At 37.7% G+C, this 24961-nt stretch overlaps 1 protein-coding gene and 1 pseudogene across 1 annotated transcript in view; both read left to right on the top strand.

Moving 5' to 3' along the window:
• Positions 1–24961, top strand: part of DNAH7 (dynein axonemal heavy chain 7) — a 277547-nt gene that overhangs the window by 27752 nt on the left and 224834 nt on the right. Inside the window, exons 7-11 of the mRNA XM_056111947.1 lie at positions 2691–2763; positions 4245–4370; positions 12854–12973; positions 16425–16608; positions 17631–17810. Of these exons, the coding sequence (XP_055967922.1) occupies positions 2691–2763; positions 4245–4370; positions 12854–12973; positions 16425–16608; positions 17631–17810 (683 nt within the window). The remainder of the gene's footprint in view (positions 1–2690; positions 2764–4244; positions 4371–12853; positions 12974–16424; positions 16609–17630; positions 17811–24961) is intronic.
• LOC130021127 (voltage-dependent anion-selective channel protein 1-like) lies at positions 5213–6009 on the top strand (annotated as a pseudogene).

Genomic DNA, 24961 nt, shown 5'->3' with positions numbered 1-24961 from the left:
GGACAGACAATAGGCAGATTGGGCGATAGTTGCCAATGTCGTGGATGTCACCCTTGTACAGTAGTACAATCCTGCTGGTTTTCCACTGGGACAGGTAGTGTGTTAAGAGCCGAGCCAGCGTATTGATGAGTGCTGAGGGCAGGTTCTTCAAGTGTTCAGGTCTGACCTTGTCTGGGCCGGGTGCTGTTCGTTTCTTAACCAACGAAATGGCGTGTCAGATTTCGGAAGGGAGAACATTGGGAACGACATATCCGTCCTGCAAAATTTGGTGTGTCAGCAGGTGGGCATGGCTATCAAAGAGATCTGAGTAGAAGTCATGGATAATCTTCTCCATTGCCCTTCTGGAAGATGTGATAGATCCATCAGGATGTCGGAGGGCAGTCATCCTGGTCTTGTAGTTGGGGAAGGACAGGCAGGCGTTATGATACTTTTCCCGGCTTCTGCCGCATCTGCCAGCACTGCTGCTCTTCTCTCTTTGAGGTCTTCCTTTATCACATCTCTGTACTGCTTTGTGAGCTTGGATGTTCGCTTGTGGTTGCCTGAGGCATGCGCCAAACCACGTTGGCGAATAAGCTCAAGAGTTTTCAAAGACAGCAGGACTGTACTACGGTACAAGAAGGGAGACATCCACGACATTGGCAACTATTGCCCAATCTGCCTATTGTCTGTCATCTCCAAACTGTTCACTTGAGTCATCCTGAATAGGATTGGCAGAACACTAGATGAAGGACAACCATGTGAGCAAGCCGGGTTCCACAAAGGATTCAGCACCATGACTATATCCACACGATAACCAAGCTCATTGAGGTATCTCGGGAGTTCAAGATGCCACTCTAACTTTCATGGATTTAAAGAAGGCCTTTGATTCTGTTGAGATGGACGTGGCCATTGAAGCCCTAGCCAATCGGCATTCAAACTCAATACATCAGGATCCTCCATGAGCTGTATTACGGATTCACTACCAGGACCTCACCATTCTACAAAGAAGTGATCATCGATATCAAGAGAGGGGTTCAGCAGGGTGATACCATTTCACTGAAACTCTTCAGTGCCACCCTCGAGGAGAACATGCGATGACTGGAATGGGAAGGAATGGGAGTGAAGATAGACGGTCGGCAACTACATCACCTCTGCTTTGTTGATGACATAGTTCTAATAACACCAAACATTAGCCAAGCAGCACTAATGCTGGCCGACTTCGACCATGAGTGTGGAAAGGTCGGACTACAGCTGAATCTCACAAAGACAATGTTTATGAGAAACAGCCTCGTTCCTGACGTTCCATTTGCTCTCAATGGAACGACCATCTCCGAATGCAACAGCTATGTGTACATAGGTTGAGAAGTCAACATGATAAATGACCTGGCACTTGAGTTGCTCAGGAGGAAGAGAGTGGCTTGGAACGCCTTCAAGAGCGTTGAAGAAATAGCTAGGAGAACGAAAAACCTCCGGCTCTGGGCACATCTCTTTGATTCCACTGTTCTTCCTGCATTAACATATGCCTCAGAGACTTGGGCCCAAGGATGAGAACACTATTCCGGTCTCTCAAAGAGGAATTGAAAGAGCTATGCTTGGAGTTTCACGTTTCACTCAAATGAGAGAAAGAATCCGGGGTTCTGACCTCCATCGAAGATCAAGAATCAGGACAATGTCTCGTTTGCCAAGGCGTCAAAAATCAGATGGGCTGGACACATAATGAGATTTGGAGACGACTGCTGGACTAGAGCCTTTACTGACTGGATTCCATGTCAAAAGACTGTGTGGCCGCCAACCTATCAGATGGTCAGACTTCTTCATCAGGATCCTAAATGATCGGTTTGAGTCTCTTCGTGTTCCTAGAACAAACAGACACCATTGGCTACAGTAGCACGTGACAGGGACAAATGGAGACGTTACTAGTACCTGCTTGAGCAAATCGATGATTAACGGGAAGTCAAGTGATCAAGTGATTAAGTGACTTGTTAGGACTGGTTGTGCATTTGAATTGAGTTTTGACATATGCACAGATTACCAGAGAATGTGCTAAGGCTAGGGAATGATATGAAGGAGAGCAGACATCATGATAGGCTCTTCCATGCCTGCAAACAATTCTTATGACCTCATTTTGGGAAGAGGACAGAAGATGAAGAACATTGTATGCTTTTTTAAAAAACATTGAGAATAGAGAAGTTATTTTAAGCAGAGGGGTAGTAACTTGCGTTTTAGAAAGAACATCTTGAAAGATGGTCAGGATAATTAAAATTAACTATGATTTAAAGACCACAGAAGACAGAAGCAGAAGTGGCTTATTTTACTGATTGTATAAAAAAATTGTTTTATACTCTTGAGCAATGTAAAAGATGGCTAAGCAAAATATATCTTTCCTCAGTAAAAGGAAGCCAATATTACACCAGATGGTTAACCTTAAACTCAGCTAGAAGTACTTTTGGTGGAATGGCACTAAGGAAGAATTTATGAGAATGCAGCAATCATTTTCAAATGAAAAGAACGGGGACACATTGTTATGAGGGAACATACACTCTCAAAGCAGTCATATTTTCTTATAATTTAAAAATATTTTTCTTTATAAACAAAAATTTCTAGTTATTTTAAAAAGCAATATAATTTAAACAATTTTAGTAGAATTACTTTTACATTTTCTTCGAAATATATTAAATGTTAATTATAAGAATTTTCCGTTTTTGTTTTAGTTGACTTTGTTTTAAAAGACCCTCGAGAAAAAGATGAGAAAAAGGTAGAGGAACTTCCACCCCATCGTGCAGAGTAAGTGATAAGTTTTTCTAAGTATATTATTATGCGACCATTCATGTAAATACACACGTGTATATACTTATTTTCTCAAAGATATTTATTATTTATATGCTTCATATTTGCAACTAAAAAACCTTACTGTGTTTGCTTTTTATGCATTAAATTTATAATAAGATTATATTGGATGGATAATGTGTAGACATAAAGACACACAGACAGATTGAGACCTAGGTGGTTAAAACAAGTGTCCCGGTGAAAGTTCTTGATATATTTTCCCAGAATCCAGAACAGTTTTCAGATATGTTAGGGACATAAAAATTTGGAGGCAATTTGAATGCACTAAAAGATATGGGAAACGTTGAAAATATATGCACATACAGAATCTTCAATTTATTTACTTGCATTTAATATAGAACACATAATGAAAAAAGCCACTTGATATGTATATCATGTTTTTTCTAAAATAAGTTACATGTAGGAATAAAACTATTATAGAATTTGAAGAATAGCACTTAAGTTTATGTGATTACATAACTCATTTTATTTTGCTTTTTTCATATCATTAAGTGTCTCAAATTGTTTGCTCTAAAACACACACGCACACACACACACACACACACACACACACACACCATAAAACCATTGAGAATATATATCTTTTGAAGAACATCTGTATTCTGGAGAAGGAAAAAGATTGTTATTTGAAAAGGCAGCATAATCACAATTGAAAAGCAGAATTAAACTTGATATATTGTAAAACAGAATGTAATATTTAAAATGAGAAGTATAGATGTAAAATGTGAATGTTTAAATATACTCTCAAAAATAAAGATGGCACATTTTCATTATATAGGGCATGATTAAGTCATTTGGGTTTCAAAATAAGTCTTCAAATAACTGTGCTGTAGCACTGCACTGTCCTCCTGTTGTTATCAATTTACTCTAGTAGGCCCAGGAACGTCTCCATTGTGAGACTTCTTGTAACTGTGTTTGGCATATTGAATACGTCATAGGTAGCTTTGGCATGCGGGTGAGATACTTTCGGTAGCTTGCTGGGCTCTCAGAGAGGGGCGGAGGAATTGAACCGGATGCAGACCTTTGTATTTACATTTTTGTGACCATTTTCATTTTGACATAAATTTAAGGGAATTTCTATAGGCAGTAGAGTTGGACTGTCTTCCTAGATTGTTTCAAAACTAAAGGGAAAATCTGAACTTTTTCTTTTCTGATATTAGTTAGACCAAGGAAAAAAATATAGTTTGCTTAGGTTATTACAAATTCAAACCTCACTTTCTATCTAGTATTTATTTTTGAATTCTCATATAATAAAGATCATGGTTTTATATATTTTAACATAATTATATTTTATTATTACCATGAGGATACATAATTTTTAATTAAAGTTAAACCATTATTATTTTAAAAAATACACTGACTATAAAAATCAGTTTGTTTTACAGAAGATTAACCTCTTATTTTCTCTTTGCTTTCAGAATGGAAGTTCTTCCAAAGCCTTGGAGGAGATCTTTCTTAGCTGCCACAAGTTTTATTAAGGACCACTTGAATGCAATGAACCCTACAATGTTGGCTGTGCTGGATTTATGGCATAATACTTACAAGTAAGTATATCTGTCCTTTGCTTTTTTCATTAAAGAGGTATGAAAATAAGCACAGCGGTAGGGCGTTCGCCTTACAAGCGGCCAACATGGCCGACCCGAGTTCGATTCCTCCGCCCCTCTCAGAGAGCCCGGCAAGCTACCGAGAGTATCTCGCCCACACGGCAGAGCCTGGCAAGCTACCCGTGACGTATTCGATATGCCAGACACAGTAACAACAAAGTCTCCAATGGAGACGTTACTGGGCCCGCTCGAGCAAATCGACGATCAACGGGAGGGCCTTTACCTTTTCCTTTTACCTGTATTTTATTATAACTTAAAATGTAATTATAAATTTAATGTACTTCAGTGCAATTTTGAATAAACAATATAGAAACGTCAAGTGTGAAAAGTGAATATTGCTTTTTATCTCTAACCCAATTCTGCCCTCTCCCAAACCAACTCCCACCACACTAGTTGTAAGGGTTCATTGCAGGTGAAAGGGCTGAGTTATGATGCATTGTTTGGGATTCTTCTCTCCATCTTAGAGACCTGGTAAGTAGTGTGTATCTGAGATACCTGTGCTGTAGGTGGTGGGTAGGGTTCACGCATAATCTCATAGGCTTTGCCACTTTAGGATGTGAAGTCAGCCTGGCAGGAGCTTGGCAGAGCTGAATTGGATGTGAATGCTGGTGCGCACTGGAGCTAAGAGCTTGTCTGTAGGTGTATCCAGGAGGATGTCTTGCAAATTACAAGTTTAGCTTTATATCTTCAAATTTGCTTGGCACTTTAGGGGATCAAAGGTTGTGGGGGAGGCGGAGCCCACACCACCACTTCCGAGCAGAAGATGACTGTGTCTTCCATGTATGTCGACTTTGGCAAATCTGCCTGAGATGTCTTCACCAAGGACTATGGGCTTGGCTTAATAAAGCTTGATTTGAAAACAAAATCTGAGAATGGACTGGAATTTACAAGCTCAGGTTCTGCCAACTCAGAGACCACCAGGCTGCCTGGAAAGCAAGTGGACCTAATATGGACTCATGTTCACTGAGAAATGGAACACGGACAACATGCTGGGCATTGAGATCATCGTAGAAGAACAGGTCACACATGGCCTGAAGCCAACCTTCATCCTTATATCCAATCACTGGGGGGAAAAATGCTAAAATCAAGACAGGGTACAAGTGGGAACACATCAACCTGGACTTCGACATGAGTTTCAACATCACTGGGCCTTCCATCTGGGTTTCCCTCATGCTGGCTATGAGGGCATACTGGCCGGCTACCAGATGAACTTTGAGACTGCCAAGTTGAGCATGACCTAGAGCAACTTTGTGTTTTGCTACAAGACTGATGAGTTCCAGCCTCACATGAACGTATGAGTTTGGTGACTCCATTTACCAGAAGGTGAAGAAGTTGGAGACAACCGTTTACCTCGCTTGGTCAGTAGGCAATGGCAACACCCACTTTGGCATAGCAGCCAAGTATCAGATTGATTCCATTCCTGCTTCTTGGCTAAAGTGAACAATTCCAGCCTGGTTGGATTAGGATACACTCAGACCCTAAATTCAGGTATCAAACTGAACTGTTGTGTCTGCTGGACGGCAAGAATGTCAATGCTGGTGTCCACAGGCTTGGTATAGGACTGAAATTTCAAGCATAAATAAATAATGTACAATTGTTTAATTTTAAACTATTTTGCAGTATTGCTACCTTCAGAATTTAGTGTCTGTCTGGGATGCAAGTATTGCTATCATGTTAGACCTCCAAGTTCAAGATAATTCAGCTTTAAGGTATTACCCTTTTAGAGATACAGAAAAATCCAATTCCAAAATCAAAGGTCCTTTCAGCTGTAGACTTGGGGGCAGGAAGGGGGAATTTGGCAGCCCCTCTAGAGATGTCAGGTTCCTTTTTTTTCAATCAAGAAATGGCTGCAAGTAGGAGCTGATCATACATAGATACTTGGTAAATGCTCATTGACTAAATGAATGAAATTGTGATTTCCTGAGAATTAAACCTTGGTTCCCTGGCCTAATCAAGGATAGGCTCAATATGAAGTTTGATAGTGTGTACAGATTCATCTGAAAGTGACGTTTTTAGACAGATCTCTGTGACCCATGTCCACCCCAGCCCTTCATCTCCTTTACACCAAAAGTAGTTGCAGGGTATGGTAGCTGTTTGTTCTGTGCCATTTTTGGGTGGAGAAGGTGGATGTGATAAAGCCAGTAATTCTGGACTTATTTTTCTCTCACTTTTTCACCTTCTTGTCAGACTGTGAAACAATGAAACAACTTCTGAGAGCCCCAACTGTTGGCTGGGAAGAGCTCTGTGACCAATCACATAGGACAACCCCTGGGATCTCAGTTGGACTCTGGGGTTGTATTCTTGCCAGTTGTTTTCTCTCTCTCTCTCTCTCTCTCTCTCTCTCTCTCTCTCTCTCTCTCTTTTGACATCTTAATGGGTACATTTTAGAATCTTCTATTTTGTGTGGAATTAGATCCTCCCCTTCAAATGCTGTAATTAACATCACTTAAAAATAAAACTTGAATAAAATATTGAAACCTCAGGAAAAAAAAAGGTTGTGGGGGAAAGTCATAGAGGGATATGGAGGATGGGTGCAGATCTCCTAGTAAGAGGCACAAGTGGAGATGTGTTTTTATAGAATATGTAAAAGTTATATAGGTGTCTATTATTTTCCTTAAAGAAGGCCTCAGGTTTCTATGTTGGCTGTTGCCTTACAACTGGGGAATAACCACCTGGTTTCCAAGGTAACTTGGCGAGCCTTTTCCTTTTTTACCTTAATACACCCTGGGCTTACATGTGACCCACTTCTTAGGGTCCCCTGATTTTATCAAGCATAATTAGTGAGCACAGTTTTCTACCTGTCCAAAACAAGAAAGGGGAAAGCTTAGACTATGGATGTCACAGAAGCACAATTGTCATCCTGTTCTGAAAATATCCTGGATACACATATGAGGGGCCTCTTATAACTCGTTTAACTTTCAAAGTTAGGATACTTTCCCAGAGCCTTTCAGAAAGCAGAGTCATTGTGACTGTCTGTCTCTGCCATCACCTCCTAGAGAGCCTGACCATGGCTCTGTGTGTCCATCTCTTCTCCTCCATCGTTTTCACTTTCTTTAACATATACACTTTTTAAAGATAATTTCTTTTATTCTTTACATTGCTTGATTCTCACAGCCTTTCTTCCCCTCATACTAACCCTTATCTCCACTAATAGCCACAGACTCATGCTAACCACCTAGTGTGACATCTTTCTATATTTGCCTTCATGCTCTTTGAACTTTGTGTTGTAATTGGCCAGTTCTTTGTGTGCAAACTTGTTTGTAGGAAAGAAAGAGCCATCTATCTGTGCCTTATGTTTTTCTCATTTATATTTGATATTGGTTCATATACCCTCCCCCTGGCAAGACCTGGTCATATACTTTTGCATGAAGTTGTACTTAAAAAATATAGCATATGCCTTTTAAAAAGGATGTTTTACTAGCCAAAGTGATAGTACAGCAGGTAGGGTGCCTGCATTTCATGTGGCCTATGAAGATTCTATCCTTAGCATCCCCCATTCACTGTCACTGTCATTGTCCTCCCATTGTTCATTGATTTGCTCGAGCGGGCCCAGTAACGTCTCCATTGGAGACTTTGTTGTTACTGTGTTTGGCATATCGAATACATCACAGGTAGCTTGCCAGGCTCTGCCGTGCAGGCGAGATACTCTTGGTAGTTTGCCGGGCTCTCGAGAGGGGTGGAGGAATCGAATTTGGGTCGGCCATGTTGGCTGCATGCAAGGCAAATGCCCTACCACTGTGCTATTGCTCCAGCCCCCATTAGCATCCCCCATTATATACCAAGTATTTTATATAGTCCCTGAGTTCGAGTAAGCCCTGAGCACAATCAGGTATGGTACAGAAACTTTAAAAAAAGGTAGGCATTCATATAAATTGGTTATTTATTTTAAAAAATCACAGTTTTTAAAAATATTCATTCATAGATGGAACTGCCAGACTCTCATTTGATTACTGGGCGATGATTCCATAAGCTAATATTGCTCACGAAGGATTAGAGTTGTCTACTAGACATGTCAGGTGGCAAAGAAATAAAAAAATAAAAGAAGGAAGGGTTAGACAATATAACAAAGCTGAGAATATAGTTCAGTAGATAATAGATGAATTCAAAATTAGTGCCCTTGATTGTGATGGCAGAGACACTAGTAGCGCAAGTGAAGCAAACCTCAAAACTGGGTAAAGATAATTGAGAAAGTTGCTTTATAGTCTGTGAATGGAAAGGAGATCCCATCAGTTCTTACCTGACATTTGCAGTCATAATCATTTGTGTTGTCTATGTGAATCATTAAGAGTGGCTGAGCAGGGCCTGGAGAGATGGTACAGTGGCTTGGGTCATTGCTTTGTACATGGCTGACCCGGGTTTAATCTTTGGCACCCCATATGGTCCCCTGGAGCACTGCCATAGTGACTTCTGAGTAAAAATCCAGGAGTAAGCCTTGAGCACTAGTACACGTGGCCCATATCCCATCTCCAAGAAAAAGTGGTTGAGCAGTCATTAATATTGCCTCTCTGAGTGGAAGTCAGTATTAAATACACTGTGGTGTCTAATAGGATGCAGATTGGAAAATACTGTGTGGGAGTGGATTGCGACAAGATCATGAAAAAATGTCATCACCATAACTAGAATGTGTTGGTGTGGCACCCGAAGTTGATACACCTGATTTATAGATGGAAATGTGAAAATTCATGTCAGTCAGTATTTAGAAACTGATTGCCAAATATAACATTTTTAATGTCATGACCTAAGTAGCACATGGGTATAGTTGCTCAAAAATAGAGTGTTCTGTAAGACTCATGTGTAAAAGAACAACAGATCCCAGTACACATGTATAGTGCATATGTACACTAGAAATGATTATTGCATATAAATTATAGTAGTTGAATATATATTAGATTATTTTAAAAGGTAAAGTGTAAAATCTTAGCATGCTGAAGGTTGTGTGTTCACGGACTCTCTTGATGGGTCTATCTCACTGCCCGCATTCGGTGCTCTTGAGCCGCTGTGTATGGCCTGGATCAGGATGTCTGTTGGGTGTTTTAGAGGTACAGAAAGGGACGTTTCAAGGGCAGACGAAGGAAGAAACGAGGGCCATGCTGGTCGATATCAATTGTAGTTTATTCCAATCCTCTTCACTCCTGTCTCTCTTCTGCCTCCTTCTCTCCTGGGCCCCAATCTGGAACCCGTTATCCTTCTGGCTCTGACTCAAGATCTCTGGAGCCCGAGCTCTCTCACTTCTGACTCTGCTCTCTCCGAGCTTACATTCTTAGTTTATATAGCAATCACGTAGGGTGGTGACACAAAGGTGTGTTGAACATTAACAAATCAACAAAGAGAGGTAAGACAACTCCTCCAGGAGATTAACTCAAAGATAAAATCTCATCTAAAGAGATTACTCCAGATTACTAGGAGATTCGCTCAAGGGTGGGATCCTAACAAGGGTGTGTTCTTTCCTCAGCTAGTAATCTACTTAAATAGTTGTAGTAAATCTCCTTCTAATATTTCTAGCAATGTCATTCTGTGTGAGCACACTAAGAGATATAAATTTACATTTTGGTTCTTCCTGAGAACATCTCACTATACATTCTGCAGTCCTCAGGTCAGGTTAGTCTTCCTAGCCCAGCAGGGTCCTAGTTTCGCCATTACTTACTTTTGGATCATGACAGCATTTGTCCTTGATTATGCCCTTAACTTATAGTTGAGTATGGTGGCACTTTGGTCTGGCCCATTTCTATGCCAGGGTAGCTCATAGCTTTCCCTGGGTCCATTCAGTCCCTCGTTGGGACCCTGCTTTTGGGGTGCTAGGAACTAAGGGCAACTGAGTCAAGAAAGCAGATGCCCAGGAGTAAATATTGTTTGGAGTCAATCAACTCCCAAGTTACAAAGCATAATATTAACTGTCTTCCTGTGTCCATACAGAAAGGACATTGCTTTAAGGTAAACTATTCAAAAGACATAAGGAGAGAAGAAAGGCAATATTAACTTATAATACAAGTTCAGTGCCCTGGGATGGGTGTGACCCGATAAACGTAAGCTACCCGAGGAAGGACAAAACAGTGTTATCCTACAATAAAGTGCATTTTTAAAATTTATTATTTTACCAGGGAATCCAAGAAAATATTGCTATATTAGGACATTTTATATTCATTTAAAGTACAACATTCAGAGAGGGTTTACATTAAGACTCAAGTATGTTAAAGTGATACTTTTGAACTAGAAGATAAATCATAAAAAGACTAAACTGAAAACTATACTGAGAAAACCATTCTTTTCCCATCAGATTGGCAAAATTCCAACATATTGATATAACACTTACCTGCTGAGGTTTGAGGGGGAATATTTATATATATGTATATATATATATGTATATATTGCCATAAGGTTATTTATATGGCTTTTGTAAGTAAAAATTAGGACTGGAACCAGTCAACTATCCATTGATATTGTGGGCTGGCTTAATAAGTCATAGTATAAGAATACAATGGAATATCAAATCTATAAAATACAAATAAGAAAAATCTTGATGTGCTAATATGGAAAGATCTCCAGGATATATGAACAATTCATAAAAACAACAGTAGATCACTGCCTAGTGTATTCTATTTCAAATATAATGAAGACTACATTGGAAGGAAATTTAGAGGGGAACAGATTCCAGTATGAAGTGAGATTATCTATGAGAATCAGAGAACTGAAGTGTTTCCAAGTCCAGAGTTTAGGTCAGGGGTATTGAAATCCTCCCTTCCAGAAAGGATCAGTTAGTAGTGATGGACTTCTGCCTATGAGATGCGTGAGATTGCATGAGGGAGGGTAGGCAGTAAAGTATGCAGTTGATAACTTAATCTACAGAAAATTACTTCTGATTGGATATGGCAATAATGGCTAGAAAGAGTTTAAGGCACATCTTTAAGTCCATAGTCTTTGTGAATTTGGAAGCTGCTGATTTAGTTCTATTAATAGGAAGTTGAGATGAAGACACTAGGTGATTCATCGTGAAAGGTTCATCATGGAAAATTCAGAGACATTTATTTTTTAAACATTGTAAATATTTTATTTTTGCTAACCAAATTTAACTGAATACATAACAAGAAACCTTTTTCCTGACTTTCATAGTCCTGAGCCAGTGGTTGAAGCTGTTTTTCTACTTCAATATTCTTTTAGGAATCATCCTGAGAAAGTAGGAATAGTATCTGATGGCATTTTCCCCATATTCTTACCAGTTTGGCCTACTGACCAAGTGAGAAACTATCAGTAGCGATTTCATATGAAAGTTGTTCTACTATACACTACAGTAAAAGTCTTTTTCTTTCAAAACATTAATGGTGGGGAGTTTGTGTCTAGATTTCTGTCTAGAGTCAAAAACTAAGGAACTTCAGAAAAAAATGCTGTCATGATTTTGTGCAAAGGGAATCCTGTTTTCTTAATCCAATAGTGACTCTTATTCAGCTGTTTCACCTCACATGCATAGTTCTGTTTTTAAAACATAGAATCATGTTGCCAACATTAACTAAGAAGCATAGAGAGAGACCAGGTCTTGTTTATTATGTGCTTTGTGTCGTGTTTTAATAGCATTTTACATAAGACAGTACTGCTCAAATTTTTAGAATAGCATATTTCCAGAGATTCTCCAGCAATATTTCTACCTACTTTTGCCTATTATTATAGATGTCACATACTCAATTCATTACAACTTAAGAAATAAGTTTTAGTTTGTGAAAAGAATGTACGAATAGTTTTGAATTGTTTAGATTTCTAACCAGTATTTTATTTGGTATTTAAGTAAAAATTAAATGTGATGTTTTTAATAGTATAGTCCATTATCTTTCATATTACATGGAAATCACTTGATTACAGTCATTAAAAAGCAGTTACTTCAAGAGAAACCTGTAGTTAACTTGAGGGTAGATAGTACATTGGTAAAATAGCTAACATTGTTCTTTCATTAAATCTGTCAGAGAAAGTTTTTAAGTCAGAGTTTTTATGTATAACAAAGATCAATCGCATTATAGTCAGAAAAAGCAATTTTTATTAATTGCTGTTGCCTGGAGCAAGCATTGTTTCTTAAAAAAAACCCAGACTTGTTAAAAAGATTAATACAAATTCTTAACTCTAAAGTAATCTTATCTCTTTTCCTCTTTAAATAATCCCACGTTGAAAGCAAAATCAAACTAAACTGCTTCATCAAATCCTGGCTATTGCATTTTCAACTAAACCTTGATGTTTCAGAGTATCATATTGTTCCTAATGACTTTAATTAATTATTGTTTGTTAAAAATCATTGTATCTTATGTTTTAAAATATTTAACATTGTAAAACAAATTTTAATCATAAAAACCAGAAATACCATGTATTTGGGTAAAGCAATCGATTAGCAAAAATATTAAATGCAAAAAATCTTATACTTTACTGTTTATTTTTGTCTCTTGCAGAAAACTACGTTTAGTTGATGTAGAAGAATTTCACAATCGCCAGGAGGCATTAGAGCTGTCAAGTTTTCAGACCATTGTCATGAGACACATGGAAACTGCTAAAGAAACACTAGTTAAAATGTAAAGTTTTGAAATTTCATGCACAAAGCTATAAATTTACAAATGTGATTGGTGGGATGACTTTCCTAAAAACTACATTTAAGCTACTCCTAGGAAATATGTTTTAAACAAATGTTTTATAATTTTGGCTTGAGAGTTACATATGTTTTCAGCTATCTTTGTCTATAATGTTTGTCAATATATTCTGCACAGTATAGGTCATGTAGAAACTAAAATGACTATATTTACTATGAGTGAAGTGGGTTCCCATGAGGAAATGATCATCAACATATCATTCACTAGATATGTATTTGCTCTGCTATTAATACATGTAAGGTTCTGTGCTTTTTAAATTTTGTTTCTGGGTGGAGAATGCAGAAAAGTTTGAAAAATACCTAGGTGGGGAAAATGTATTCTTTAAGGGAGTTAAAATGACTAAAAAAAAATAACATACTGGGACATTAGATTTATCAAGTGATAATTAAATCTTATAGATAAACTTTAATAGTGATATATGGTAATTATTCAGGTACCAGAGAGTATATTCTAAAACACCTCAGTCATTATAAGTTAGAGCAAATTTAAGATAATAGAAGCCAAAATTCTGGTATATCCTTATACTTTCCAAATGTTTCTTTGAAATATTGGTATCTGTATTTTGCTAGTTTGAAACTGAATGTTTTGTTTGTCTCTCTTTTTTCTTCAATAGAATCAGATAAAATTGTTTGATGTTTCTTGACATCCTTAGACTTTAGTTTCATCTTAGTATTTCATTAGCACAAATAGAGGCAAGGTGCATAATTAAATTAATTAAGGTGCATTATTAAATTAATTAAAGAAAAATGAAAAAAAAAAGAAAAAATGACCTCTTAAGGACAAAAAAAACCACTAAGTGCTCTTGATCATAACTTGAAGTAATAGATTACCATGATAAATTTTAGTGAATTGGTATCAGAGTATGAGTAGAGTACAAAATCTTTCACAAACTTGAATAATTTTGTGAAAGATGAGGATTGATTGGCTGTATTTATCGTTGTTTCTGGATTCATTCTATGGAAGAACTCTCTGATCATGCTTTAGTAAGCCAGTTATGTTAATCATGGCAAAAGGCAGAACATCTGCACACCACAGTGGAGCAACAATAATTAAGTGACTATTTAAACATTTAGACTGTCCCAAACTAAACCCAAATGCCTGTTTTTAGTCTAGACCCTCCTCTTTTACTCGACAGCTGACTTATCCCCTTTACTCCTGCGGATCTATTTTTCTGTATTCTCGTTCTTTCTTCCCCTCCCCTCTTCTCACTTATTTATTAACTCTAGTAGATATTTTTTTCGGGAAGAGGTTAGGGTTGTATTCTTTTTCACAATTCATTTTTTGAGGTATCATAATTTATGATAATATTAAAGTTGCTAGCTATTCGGTAGTTGCAGAGCTGCTACAACAATCCCTTCACCTGTGTTTCAAGATCTCTCTACCATCATCTCATGACCCCGCCCCTGCCCTCCACTTCCTCAGTTTCCTGTTTTGTTGATCATGTTTTAGTCATGTTGGGAATTGTCTAATCCCCTTTAAACTTTTATGCTTAACATAACTAAGATCATTTAATATTATCTTTTACTTTCTGACTCACTTCACTTAAAATGAAAGCCTCCAATTCCTTCCAAATTACAACAAACCACAATATTTCATCTTTTCTTGTGATTGAATAGTATTAGTACTATTCCATCCATTGTGTGTGTATATGTGTACACATTTCATCATTTCTTTCATGATTTTTTTGAGGGACAGGGGTTTAGGTCACATCAGCAAGTGCCATACATGTACTGCTCTGGTCCCATTTTATAAAATTACTTAAATTTTAAAAATAATTATCTCAATCCATTTGATGGTTATGTTTTATTGTAATGTTTTCTGTTTTTTTCTTTAGTTTTAGTAGCTTGTTTGTAGGAATTTGTTAAGCTGTCTAACTTGTTTCCATACAGTTGTCCATGTATTTCATATAGCCCTTTTTATTTCTGTAAAGGCCCTCCCGTTGATCTTCGATTTGCTCGAGCGGGCCCAGTAACGTCTCCATTGGAGACTTTGTTGTTACTGTGTCTGGCATATCGAATACTCTCGGTAGCTTGCCGGGCTCTCCGAGAGGGGCGGAGGAATCGAACTCGGGTCGGCCATGTTGGCCGCTTGTAAGGCAAACGCCCTACCCGCTGTGCTATCGCTCCAGCCCCCTTTATTTCTGTAATATTACTTAACAATCTATCATCATTCTTTTAATATTACTATTAACTATAACTATTTTTATCATTCTTATCAATCCTTTATTACCATTTTTTAAATTCAGATTCTGTGGTTTACAATGCAATTAATAACTATCTCTATGCGCATAATTCCAAAACCACACCCATTACTAGTGTACCTAAGGACCCTAAGAACCTTCCTTACCAAACCCTGCACCCCAACTCAGCTGTGTGGATCAGTTCTCCCATTATGCTGCCTATGGACTTTTGTTGCTACTTTAAGTTCCACGTATGAGAGAGATCATTCTGTAACTGTTCTTTTCCTTTTGACTGACTTCTCCCAGCATGATATCCTCTAGTTCTGCCTGTGTTACTCAAGTTGCATGATTTTGTTCTTTCTTAGAGCATCATAGTATTCCATTGTTCTTTTATCATTCTTAATTTGAACAATTTCAGTTTTTTTCATGTTGACCTTTCTAAGCATAGAATTTTCGATTTCTTTGGGTTTTCCTGTAAGTCAGATTTTGATTTTGTTGCTTTCTCTGCCATTTTTCTAACCTATTTTGTTTGTTTCCACTCAGATCTTTATTTCTTCCCTTCTCTTTGTTTTCATTTTCTAGTGGGATTTTAAATTGTTAAGATCCAATTTATTTTTCTTTTATTTTTGAGCCACATCTGTCAATGCTTAGGGACTACTCTTGACTTTGCACTCAGGATCAGTTCTGACAGGGTTCAGCAGACCATATGGGGCGCCAGGGGTCTAACATGGTTGCATGCAAGGCAATTGCCCTGCCCACTGTACTATTGTTTTGATCCTGATTTATTTATTTTTATTCATTTGTTTAATTTTCTGGGTGTCATTAAGGCAGCTTCTGGTGATACTCAACTTTGTGTTCAGGCTTAGTGATTCAGTGTTCAGGGGCCTAGCACTGTGTGTGAGGTCTGACAGTGAGGGGAGGGAGTGGGTGGGAGGGTGTCACCAGAACACCCTGGCCTTAACCCCCCTGTGCTCTCTCTCCAGTCTCACTGAGTCATATTTTGTTACCTGTGGTTAAAGTTTCTTAATTTAGGAGAAGTGAAATATGCTAGCACTTACATTTTACAGAGTGAATAAAGTCATTTAGCAAAATACCAACCTGTAAAGACATTTGGCTATCTGGAACTGAATGTTAATACATAATGTGAAAGTAATTCTCTCAAAGTCTTAACTTTTAACAATCTTTCGTTCTTTCAAGGTGGTTTCCAGAAGTGCAGAATATTTATTACCAAGGTAATAAAAAAAAGCAATTACCACCTGGTGACAACAGTGCCAAATTAGAATCTTTTTTCAACTGTGCTGCTACCCTCATGACTTTACAGCTGCAGGACCTCACCTTGGTCTCTATGCAGGATTTCACAGACTTGATTGCACAACCCCCTGTAAGTTTGGTTCAGTTACATTGTTTTTTTTTTAAATTTACCTGCTTAGTTATTTCAGTTCTTGGAGCAATAGCACAGCGGGTAGGGCATCTGCCTTGCACGCAGCCAACATGGCCGACCCGAGTTCGATTCCTCCGCCCCTCTCGGAGAGCCCGGCAAGCTACTGAGAGTATCTCGCCCGCATGGCAGAGCCTGGCAAGCTCCCCGTGACATATTCGATATGCCAGACACAGTAACAACAAAGTCTCCAATGGAGACATTACTGGGCCCGCTCGAGCAAATCGATGATCAACGGGAGGGCCTTTTTTACCTTTACATATTATCTATTAAAAGTTTAAACCAGCATACTTTAGATATATGGCTTTTGTCACATTGAGAAGGATTAGTAAAAATTCCCACTAATGGAAAATTTGTCTCATGATGTTTGGGAAGTTTTCCCAAAGACTCTTTTGTTTCGAAAAGAAGGTCTTCTTACAGTAAAGGTAAAAAGGTAAAGGCCCTCCCGTTGATCGTCGATTTGCTTGAGCGGGCCCAGTAACGTCTCCATTGGAGACTTTGTTGTTACTGTGTTTGGCATATCGAATACGTCACGGGGAGCTTGCCAGGCTCTGCCATGCGGGCGAGATACTCTCGGTAGCTTGCCGGGCTCTCCGAGAGGGGCGGAGGAATCGAACTCGGATCGGCCATGTTGGCCGCTTGTAAGGCGAACGCCCTACCGCTGTGCTATCGCTCCAGCCCCTTCTTACAGTAAGGCCTTCAAATTTGACTTTTTCTGAACCCATGACTATAGCTTTTTTGTAGGCCCAGTGGCTAATAGATAACAAGAATTCTAAATGGGAATTGCCTTTTTATTTTTTTTCGGACAGCTCTTCTTTTGCTTAACTCTAAATCTAGACTGTTAGTAAAAGGATATGGCCCATGTATTCTAATTGAGCCTTGCCCTAGTGCACATCTAGTCTGTCACAGCGCGCGCACACACACACATACACTCACACACACATTTATGCTCTTTTTTTTTTCAGGATTCTGTTAGAGCTTTTGAACATCCAGGTTTTGTTATGAGACTAATTCTTGATAATAATGCCATTAAGTTTGAGCCTGAATTCACTGACTACATAGACATCTTTCTAAATGTTTATGATGTCATGATTAAAGCTGTCAGTTTTGTGCCAAGAATTGAGACAAAATTGTATTCTAAGTGGGTAAGTAACATTTGTTAATTTGCTTGATTTTACGTGATGGTGGCAATTCTAAATAACTTCTGAAAGTTATAAATGAATATTCTCTGTTTTCAAATATATAAATGGACTAGTAATACTGATTACAAGGATGTTTTGATTTAAAAATATCAATTCCAACTAGCCTTTACAACTTATGTAGTTTTTTAGTTTAATCTTCTACTGGACTCAGCTGAAATCTTTCTGAGTAGAAGGAGTTGATTAGTTTTGCTTTACTCAATGAGTGTTTACTCAAGCACTTAATGTGTTATAGCTACCCATTATACATTTCAAGTTCTGTTCCAGTATCTTCTAATACTTATGTCCTCATATACCTTTTCCCATACGTAAAACTGGCTTACCATGGAACTGGCTGGCTCCTGATGTGGGGTTCTTGAATTTTCTAGGTAGGATTAGTGTACAAAACTCCAGATATTTATGAAATTATGGCTATTTATTAAGTAGGTAGTTTTAGGTCCCCTGATACCCTGTTTCCAGGGTATGCTGGTTCCCCACTGGTTTTCATGTGCACCATCCTTGGTCATGCTAGTATCTTTCTGGATCTGCTCTTTGATGTCCTGTGTGCAGTGTCATTGTCTGTTTCTGATGCTTTTGGGTCTGCCTCTCTTTGCTGGTGTTTGCTGCTTTGTTCCTTTGGCTTTCCTTGATCCTCAGGCCATCTGCGTGTGGTTTATTCTTTTGTCTGCAGGGGTATGCCCAGGGAGAGGCTACCATCAGACCAGACCAGGGCATAGTGTCAAAGAGGAAGGAGACTGCTGTCCATCCGGGCCAGGAAGGAAGTAAACTGACATGTGCTTACCATTTTAAGTGTTCCTGTGTTTGCCCCCAAATATTTTAGTTTCTAAAGAGAAAAAAATATGGTTGTGCTTGATTCTGGGAGGTAGAAAGCTGCCAGGAATATGCAGAGGCAGGGCTTTCTTGGAACATTATATGACTGAAACCCAGTCATGGTTTGCAATGGTGTATCTAACAGCGGTTCAATAAAATAAATAAATAAATATAAACAAATTAAAAAAAAAGAAAAATATGCCGACTTTTATTTGACCTGTGTTCACTGTTTTAAGTCTTTGTTTCAGCTCCTTAGCCATTACCATTACCATTATCTTTCTTTTGATGGGATTTGAAATAACTAAGTTCCTGTTGGCTAGATTTTAAAATGACCATTTATGTTTTCTGAATTACCTGGGACCTCTTACTTAATTGTAGTGTGTCAAATCTTAGATATTCTTTCTCTCTGACTAAGTTTTTGTAAAGGCTATGCTGAACTATGACATTTCAACAGTTCTTATTGTCATAGGAAATAATGTAATGAGCATGACTGAAAATCCCCTAATTTGGATAAATGTTCAGATTTTATCAAGTACTGTCAAAATATTTTTTTCTTTTTCTGTTTTTAAAATAGTTTATGAATGTTTCATGCACAAAAAATAGTACTGGAGATTACTGTGCGAAGTTGTAATTGGTAATAAAGTTAACACCTGCATACCTAAAATCTCATTTAGGAATAAAGTTTTGATTCCTTTAAATTATCCCTTCTTCTCCATCCATTCAGATACCTTCTAACAAAAGAATCACTATTCTGAATTTTGTAGCTGTTGTTTCTTAATTTTTTAAGATAAGCTTACTTTTTGTTTGTATATCCATAAAAAATTCTGCTTTTCCATGTGTTTGTATACTTGGAGTCATAATAATTCAGGTCTTGTTACATTTTACTGAGCATTTTGAATTTTGAGGCTATTACCCTCTTCATAGAGCTGCTATGTTTTAATTTCTTTTTATTTTCTAGGAATCCCATGACATTTTTCAAGGGTACATTCCATTTTTTATTACATCATAGCTATTTTACTTCTCCTATTAGGCACTAAATACTTTTTATATTCTATATCCAGTAATTCCAATAGCTATAGTCTTTTCCAATTTGAATATGCTCTCTATAGATTTGCTCCTATTTCTAGTGGTTATTTCCCAATGGATCATTTTCCCGTATTATTATGCACTTACACATGTAAGAACTTTATGCAGGGAAGTCGTGGTTCAAGTTGGTTCTTTCTTGAGGAGGCTCTGGACACCACTGCAGAGACCACCAGAGACCACTTAATGAAATTCTTGCCAGAGGATTTCGTTAACAGCACTGGCAGTGTTAAGACTTACCTAAGTTTTCATGTGAACAGTTATGTGTTTACAGATTCTTAAGGCAGTCATTTCTTTTTTTTAAAAATTTTTAAATTTTTTTAGCATAGTGGTAGGGCGTTTGCCTTGCATAAAGCTGGCACAGCGAAGCCGGGTTTGATTCCTCCACCCCTCTCAGCTCGGCAAGCTACCGAGAGTATCTCGCCTGCACGGCAAAGCCTGGCCAGCTACCCATGACATATTCAATATGCTAAACACAGTAACAACAAGTCTCATGATGGAGATGTTACTGGGCCCACTTGAGCAAATCAATGAACAATGGGAGGACAGTAATACAGGGAATGTTTTTTTTAATTGCTTTTTTGGGTGGAGGTGGGTCACACCCAGGGATGCACAGGGGTTACTCCTGGCTCTATACTTAGGAATTACTCCTAGCGGTGCTCAGGGACCATATGGGATGCTGGGAATCAAACCTAGGTCAGCCGTGTGCAAGGTGCTACCTGCTGTGCTATCGCTCCAGCCCAAGGCAGTCATTTTCCTTTCTTCTCCCCTGCCAAAGCAAGACCCAAATGGTTAAATTCCCTTTCTTTTCCAGGTCATCAAAAGATGTTACTTTTTAGCTTTCTGAAATTTTGTGTTTGGAGAATTCATGTTTTGAGCTTATGTCACCAATCAATGTTCTTGACTTTAAATGGTTACTAGTGATGACTTCTCACCTTGTTTTGACTTGGGCCTATATTCCTTGATAAGTGTTTTCCCTACCCACCTTACTGGTGACTCATTAAAGGAAAGCTTAGATGGAGATCAGCAGTTTCCAGCATACTCACTCATTTCTACATACGGTTACCTCTCTCAATCCACACTTTTTCTCAAGTTGGGTCCCTTACACTTTCCTTATTATTTTGTTTCCTCTTCTATGCATAATGAAAGTTGCATTGGGCCATTTTATTTAGCAACTTTGTCTTCTTTCTTCTAGGATATTGTTTTTAGAATATCTGCTCCTCATATTGCTTTAAATTAGATGTCCCTTAAGAAATTTGCTATGAACATTACCCTTTATTGAATTTTAATCGTCTCTCACATCCTTTTCTATTCTACTCATAGTTTAACTTTTTTCAAGAATGATTTGAGATACCTTATGAAGCAGACAAGTTAATAATTCATTATAAGTTACTAACAAATCACAGAGAAAGTATTCTAATCAGAAAGAATATAATTGCTATGATTTTATGATTATAAGATGTGATTGTAAACTTTAGTTTTTAAAGTAAGAGGGAAATTTTGCTTATTTTTAACTTGATATAAACTGTCAATTCAGACTGCTACTAGGAGAAAGGTTTTTTTTCCTGGAAGCATAGATTGAGAAAGAGATATCTTATATAGGATATTACAGTTGAGATGATGGTCCTGAAAAGTTATGTATCAGGACTACCAGATGTCACTTTAAAAAATACAATTCCTGGTATTCTACTCTACCACTCTTCTCACCTAGGATTGCAATTCCAGAACTCAGAAAAAAAAAATACTGCGCAAATATCCTTAAATGATTGTGGTGACCATCATTTCAGGGAACTGACATAGAGGGATTTTTTTAAGATAATTGAAAAATGTTTTTGATAACTACAGAATTGAACTCATATGACTGTTTCTTATTATAGTTTTTGGTTGTGGAAGCAGAAGGTGAATCTGATAGGCTATAGAGTTATTTTATTTATTTGTTTATTTTTGAGCCACACCCTGTGGTGCTCAGGGCTATCTCTTGGTTCTGTGCTCAAGAACCACTTCTGGCAGAGGATCATATGTAGTGCTGGGAATTAAACCTGGGTTACTCTATGACATTGAAGCTAAAGGCATCTTCAAAGAAGAAACACCACTGACCAAGCAAATGAAAGTCAAGATAAACAAATAGGACTATATTAAACTAAGAAGCTTAAAGAAATGGTTTCTAAAATACAAAGACCCTCCATGGAATGGGAAAAATTATTTACCCAATACCTATCTGATAAAGGGTTAATATCAAAATTATATAAGACACTGGTTATAAGACAAAGTTGTATAAAAACTTTGCAAGAAAGAATCGTCTGACTCCATTTAAAAACTGGGAGAGGAGATGAACAGAAACTTCCTCAAAGAAGAAAAGGTGCATGAAAAAATGCACTGCATCACTAATCATCAGGGAAATGCAAGTGAAAACAAGGAGATATCATCTTATATCACAGAGACGGCACACATCCAGAAGAACAAGAACAAACCAGTTCTGGTGGGGATGCGGTTCAGAGAAAGAGACTCTTCTTCATTGTTGGTGAGAATGCCAACTGGTCTAGTCTTTTTGGAAAACTATATGGATATTCTCAAAACACTAGAAATTGAGCTCCCATTTGACCCAGCAATACCACTTTTGAGAATATACCACTTTTGGGAACATACCCTGGGTGCCCCCCAAAACAGCAGAAATCTCATCTGCACTTCTATGCTCATTGCTCGTTCTATTCACAATAGCCAGAATTTGGAAACAATCTCAGTGTCCAAGAACAGATAACTGGATAAAGAAGCTATGGTCCATCTCTACAATGTACTACTACACATTTATTAGGAAAGATAAAGTTATGATATTTGTCCATCATAAATGGATGGACATAGACCGTATCATGCTAAGTGAAATGAATCAGAAGGAAAGAGACAGATATAGAATGACTCCATTTATTTATAGGATATTAACCATATATATATATGATTAATATCCAAGGCCAGGGTAAACAGGGGCCAGGAAGACCACTTGGCCCCTGGTTGGATGCATGGCACAAGAATGTGTGTGTATGTGTGAGGGGGCAGTTAGGAAAGAGAAGGGACCAGTATTTAATAATAGTTGAAAATGATCATTTTGGACAAAAACTGAGGGTTGAAAGTAGGTAAAGGGATATACCTTATAATCTTTAATTATCTGTATTGCAAACCATAAGTCTCAAAAGGAAAGAGAGAGGGAAGGACGAGAGGAGGGGGGAGAGAGAGAGGGAGGGGAAATATGCATGTCATAAAGGCATTGGTGGTGGGAAATGTATACTGGTGAAGGGATGGGTGTTGGAACACATATGACTGAAACACAATCATGAACAACTTTGTAACTGTGCATATCACTGTAATTCAGTAAAACTAACAAAAACGTGAGTTAGTTGCATGCAAGGCAAATAGCCCTGCCTACTGTAATCCCTCCAGCCTCTGTGCTTTAAAAATTCTTAAGCTGCCTCATATAAAACAAACAAGCAAAAAAAATTCTCCAAATTTCTGTTAACTTCTGTTAGAAATAAATTAAAAATCAGATCAAAATACTTTATAATATATTGTTCTAAAATATGGAGTTCAGTTCAGTTAGAAAAATGATCTCTAGGTTTTAGAAATTAATCCTAATATGACTAAACTTAAGAAACAATGTTAAATTTAAATAATAAAAATGGATGATATTCAGCAGAGACATAAAAATTTCACATTATATTCAGTGTCTAATTGTTTTCAGAGAAAAAGAAATAACACCTACCATTTCTTAAACCATAGGTGACATGGTAGTGAAAATGATGGGTTTCCCTTACTAAGATCTCATGAAGCATCTAGCTAAGAGTAATATGGTTTCCTGCAAAGCTCATCATGGGTCACAGTAGTAAAACATGTCGTATTCTCTAAGTATTTCTGATATTAACAATTTGAATGCAGTAGAAAGTCTGAGATGCTTAAAAATTTCTTCTTCACACAGACACATTTATCTGTCCCCTTATTTTGCAAAACGGAGACATGCTGTTGAGGTTCGCTTGCTAATTTAAATCGTTCAGTTCATTCCATTTTTTTTTCTCTCTTTGGGTCACACCTGGCGATGCACATGGATTACTCCTGGTACGTGCACTCAGGAATTACTCCTGGAAGTGCTTGGGGGACCATATGGGATGCTGGGTTTTGAACCCGGGTTGGCCACGTGCAAGGCAAACGCCCTGCTCCCTGTGCTATTGCTCCAGCCCCTGTCTAGTTCATTCCTATTCATCATTATTCAGTGATAGCAGAATGAAAATTTTGCAACTAGAGACCTTTATCTATTCTAGTTGCTGTTTACACAAATATCATTGGTAAATGAGCAGTGTTTTTGTTCTAGATACATTGATCATTAAGTTGAAAAATTGCTGTAATCAAAAGTATGATTCTATGGCATTGAGATAACTTTGTGGGGGGAGATTGCTCTGAAGAAGTGCTCAGAGTGCCTGGGGCTCATCCCTGGTGATTCTCAGCCAACCAGACTAGAATTCAATGTGAGAGCACCAGAATGTGGTGCTGCTCAGACACTGGAGTGCTGGGGATTTCCTGGGTCACCTTCATGGTGCTAGGGGGACCTTTTGGGATACACTTGTTAATATTTGGAGGGCCATTTGCTTCCAGAGATTAATCTGGGTCAGCTAAATGAAATTTAGCCGAATTATATTAAATTAGTTAAATTATTATTTAAATAATTAAATTAAATTTTGAAGTACTCAAACATTTCAGCAATGCCTTAGCTCCTCTTTAACTTGTACTCCTGTAGCTCTCTAGCTCTTCTTACTCTTTTAAAAGCAGTAGTGTACAATACAATGACTTTCATATATATGTACATATATATGTAACTGCACACACATAATTTGGATTCTCCTTTTTTTGTATTCTGACTTACGTAGTATGTATTTTCAAGTGCTCTTATTTCATACATACAGAAAAGCAAGACAGAATGAGGTAGGCTTAACAAAAAAATTATATGAAACAGATACTAATTTCTCCCTCTGTGAGAATGTAGAACTTTCCTAAACTATGAAACTTTATGTAAATCAACATTGGCATAAAGTGAAGGTGCAATAGTCATTAATTTACATAGAAAAGATAGTTTTTAGCATTCCAAGACCCAGAAAGTAATATACCAATGGAATTAAATGATATAGGAATCACATGTAACACTAACATGTAGTATAACCATGAAT

This window comes from Sorex fumeus, unplaced genomic scaffold (assembly GCF_029834395.1).
Source record: "Sorex fumeus unplaced genomic scaffold, SorFum_2.1 ptg000014l, whole genome shotgun sequence".
Taxonomy (NCBI): Eukaryota; Metazoa; Chordata; class Mammalia; order Eulipotyphla; family Soricidae; genus Sorex; species Sorex fumeus.
This window is presented reverse-complemented; position numbering and strand designations above follow the sequence as displayed.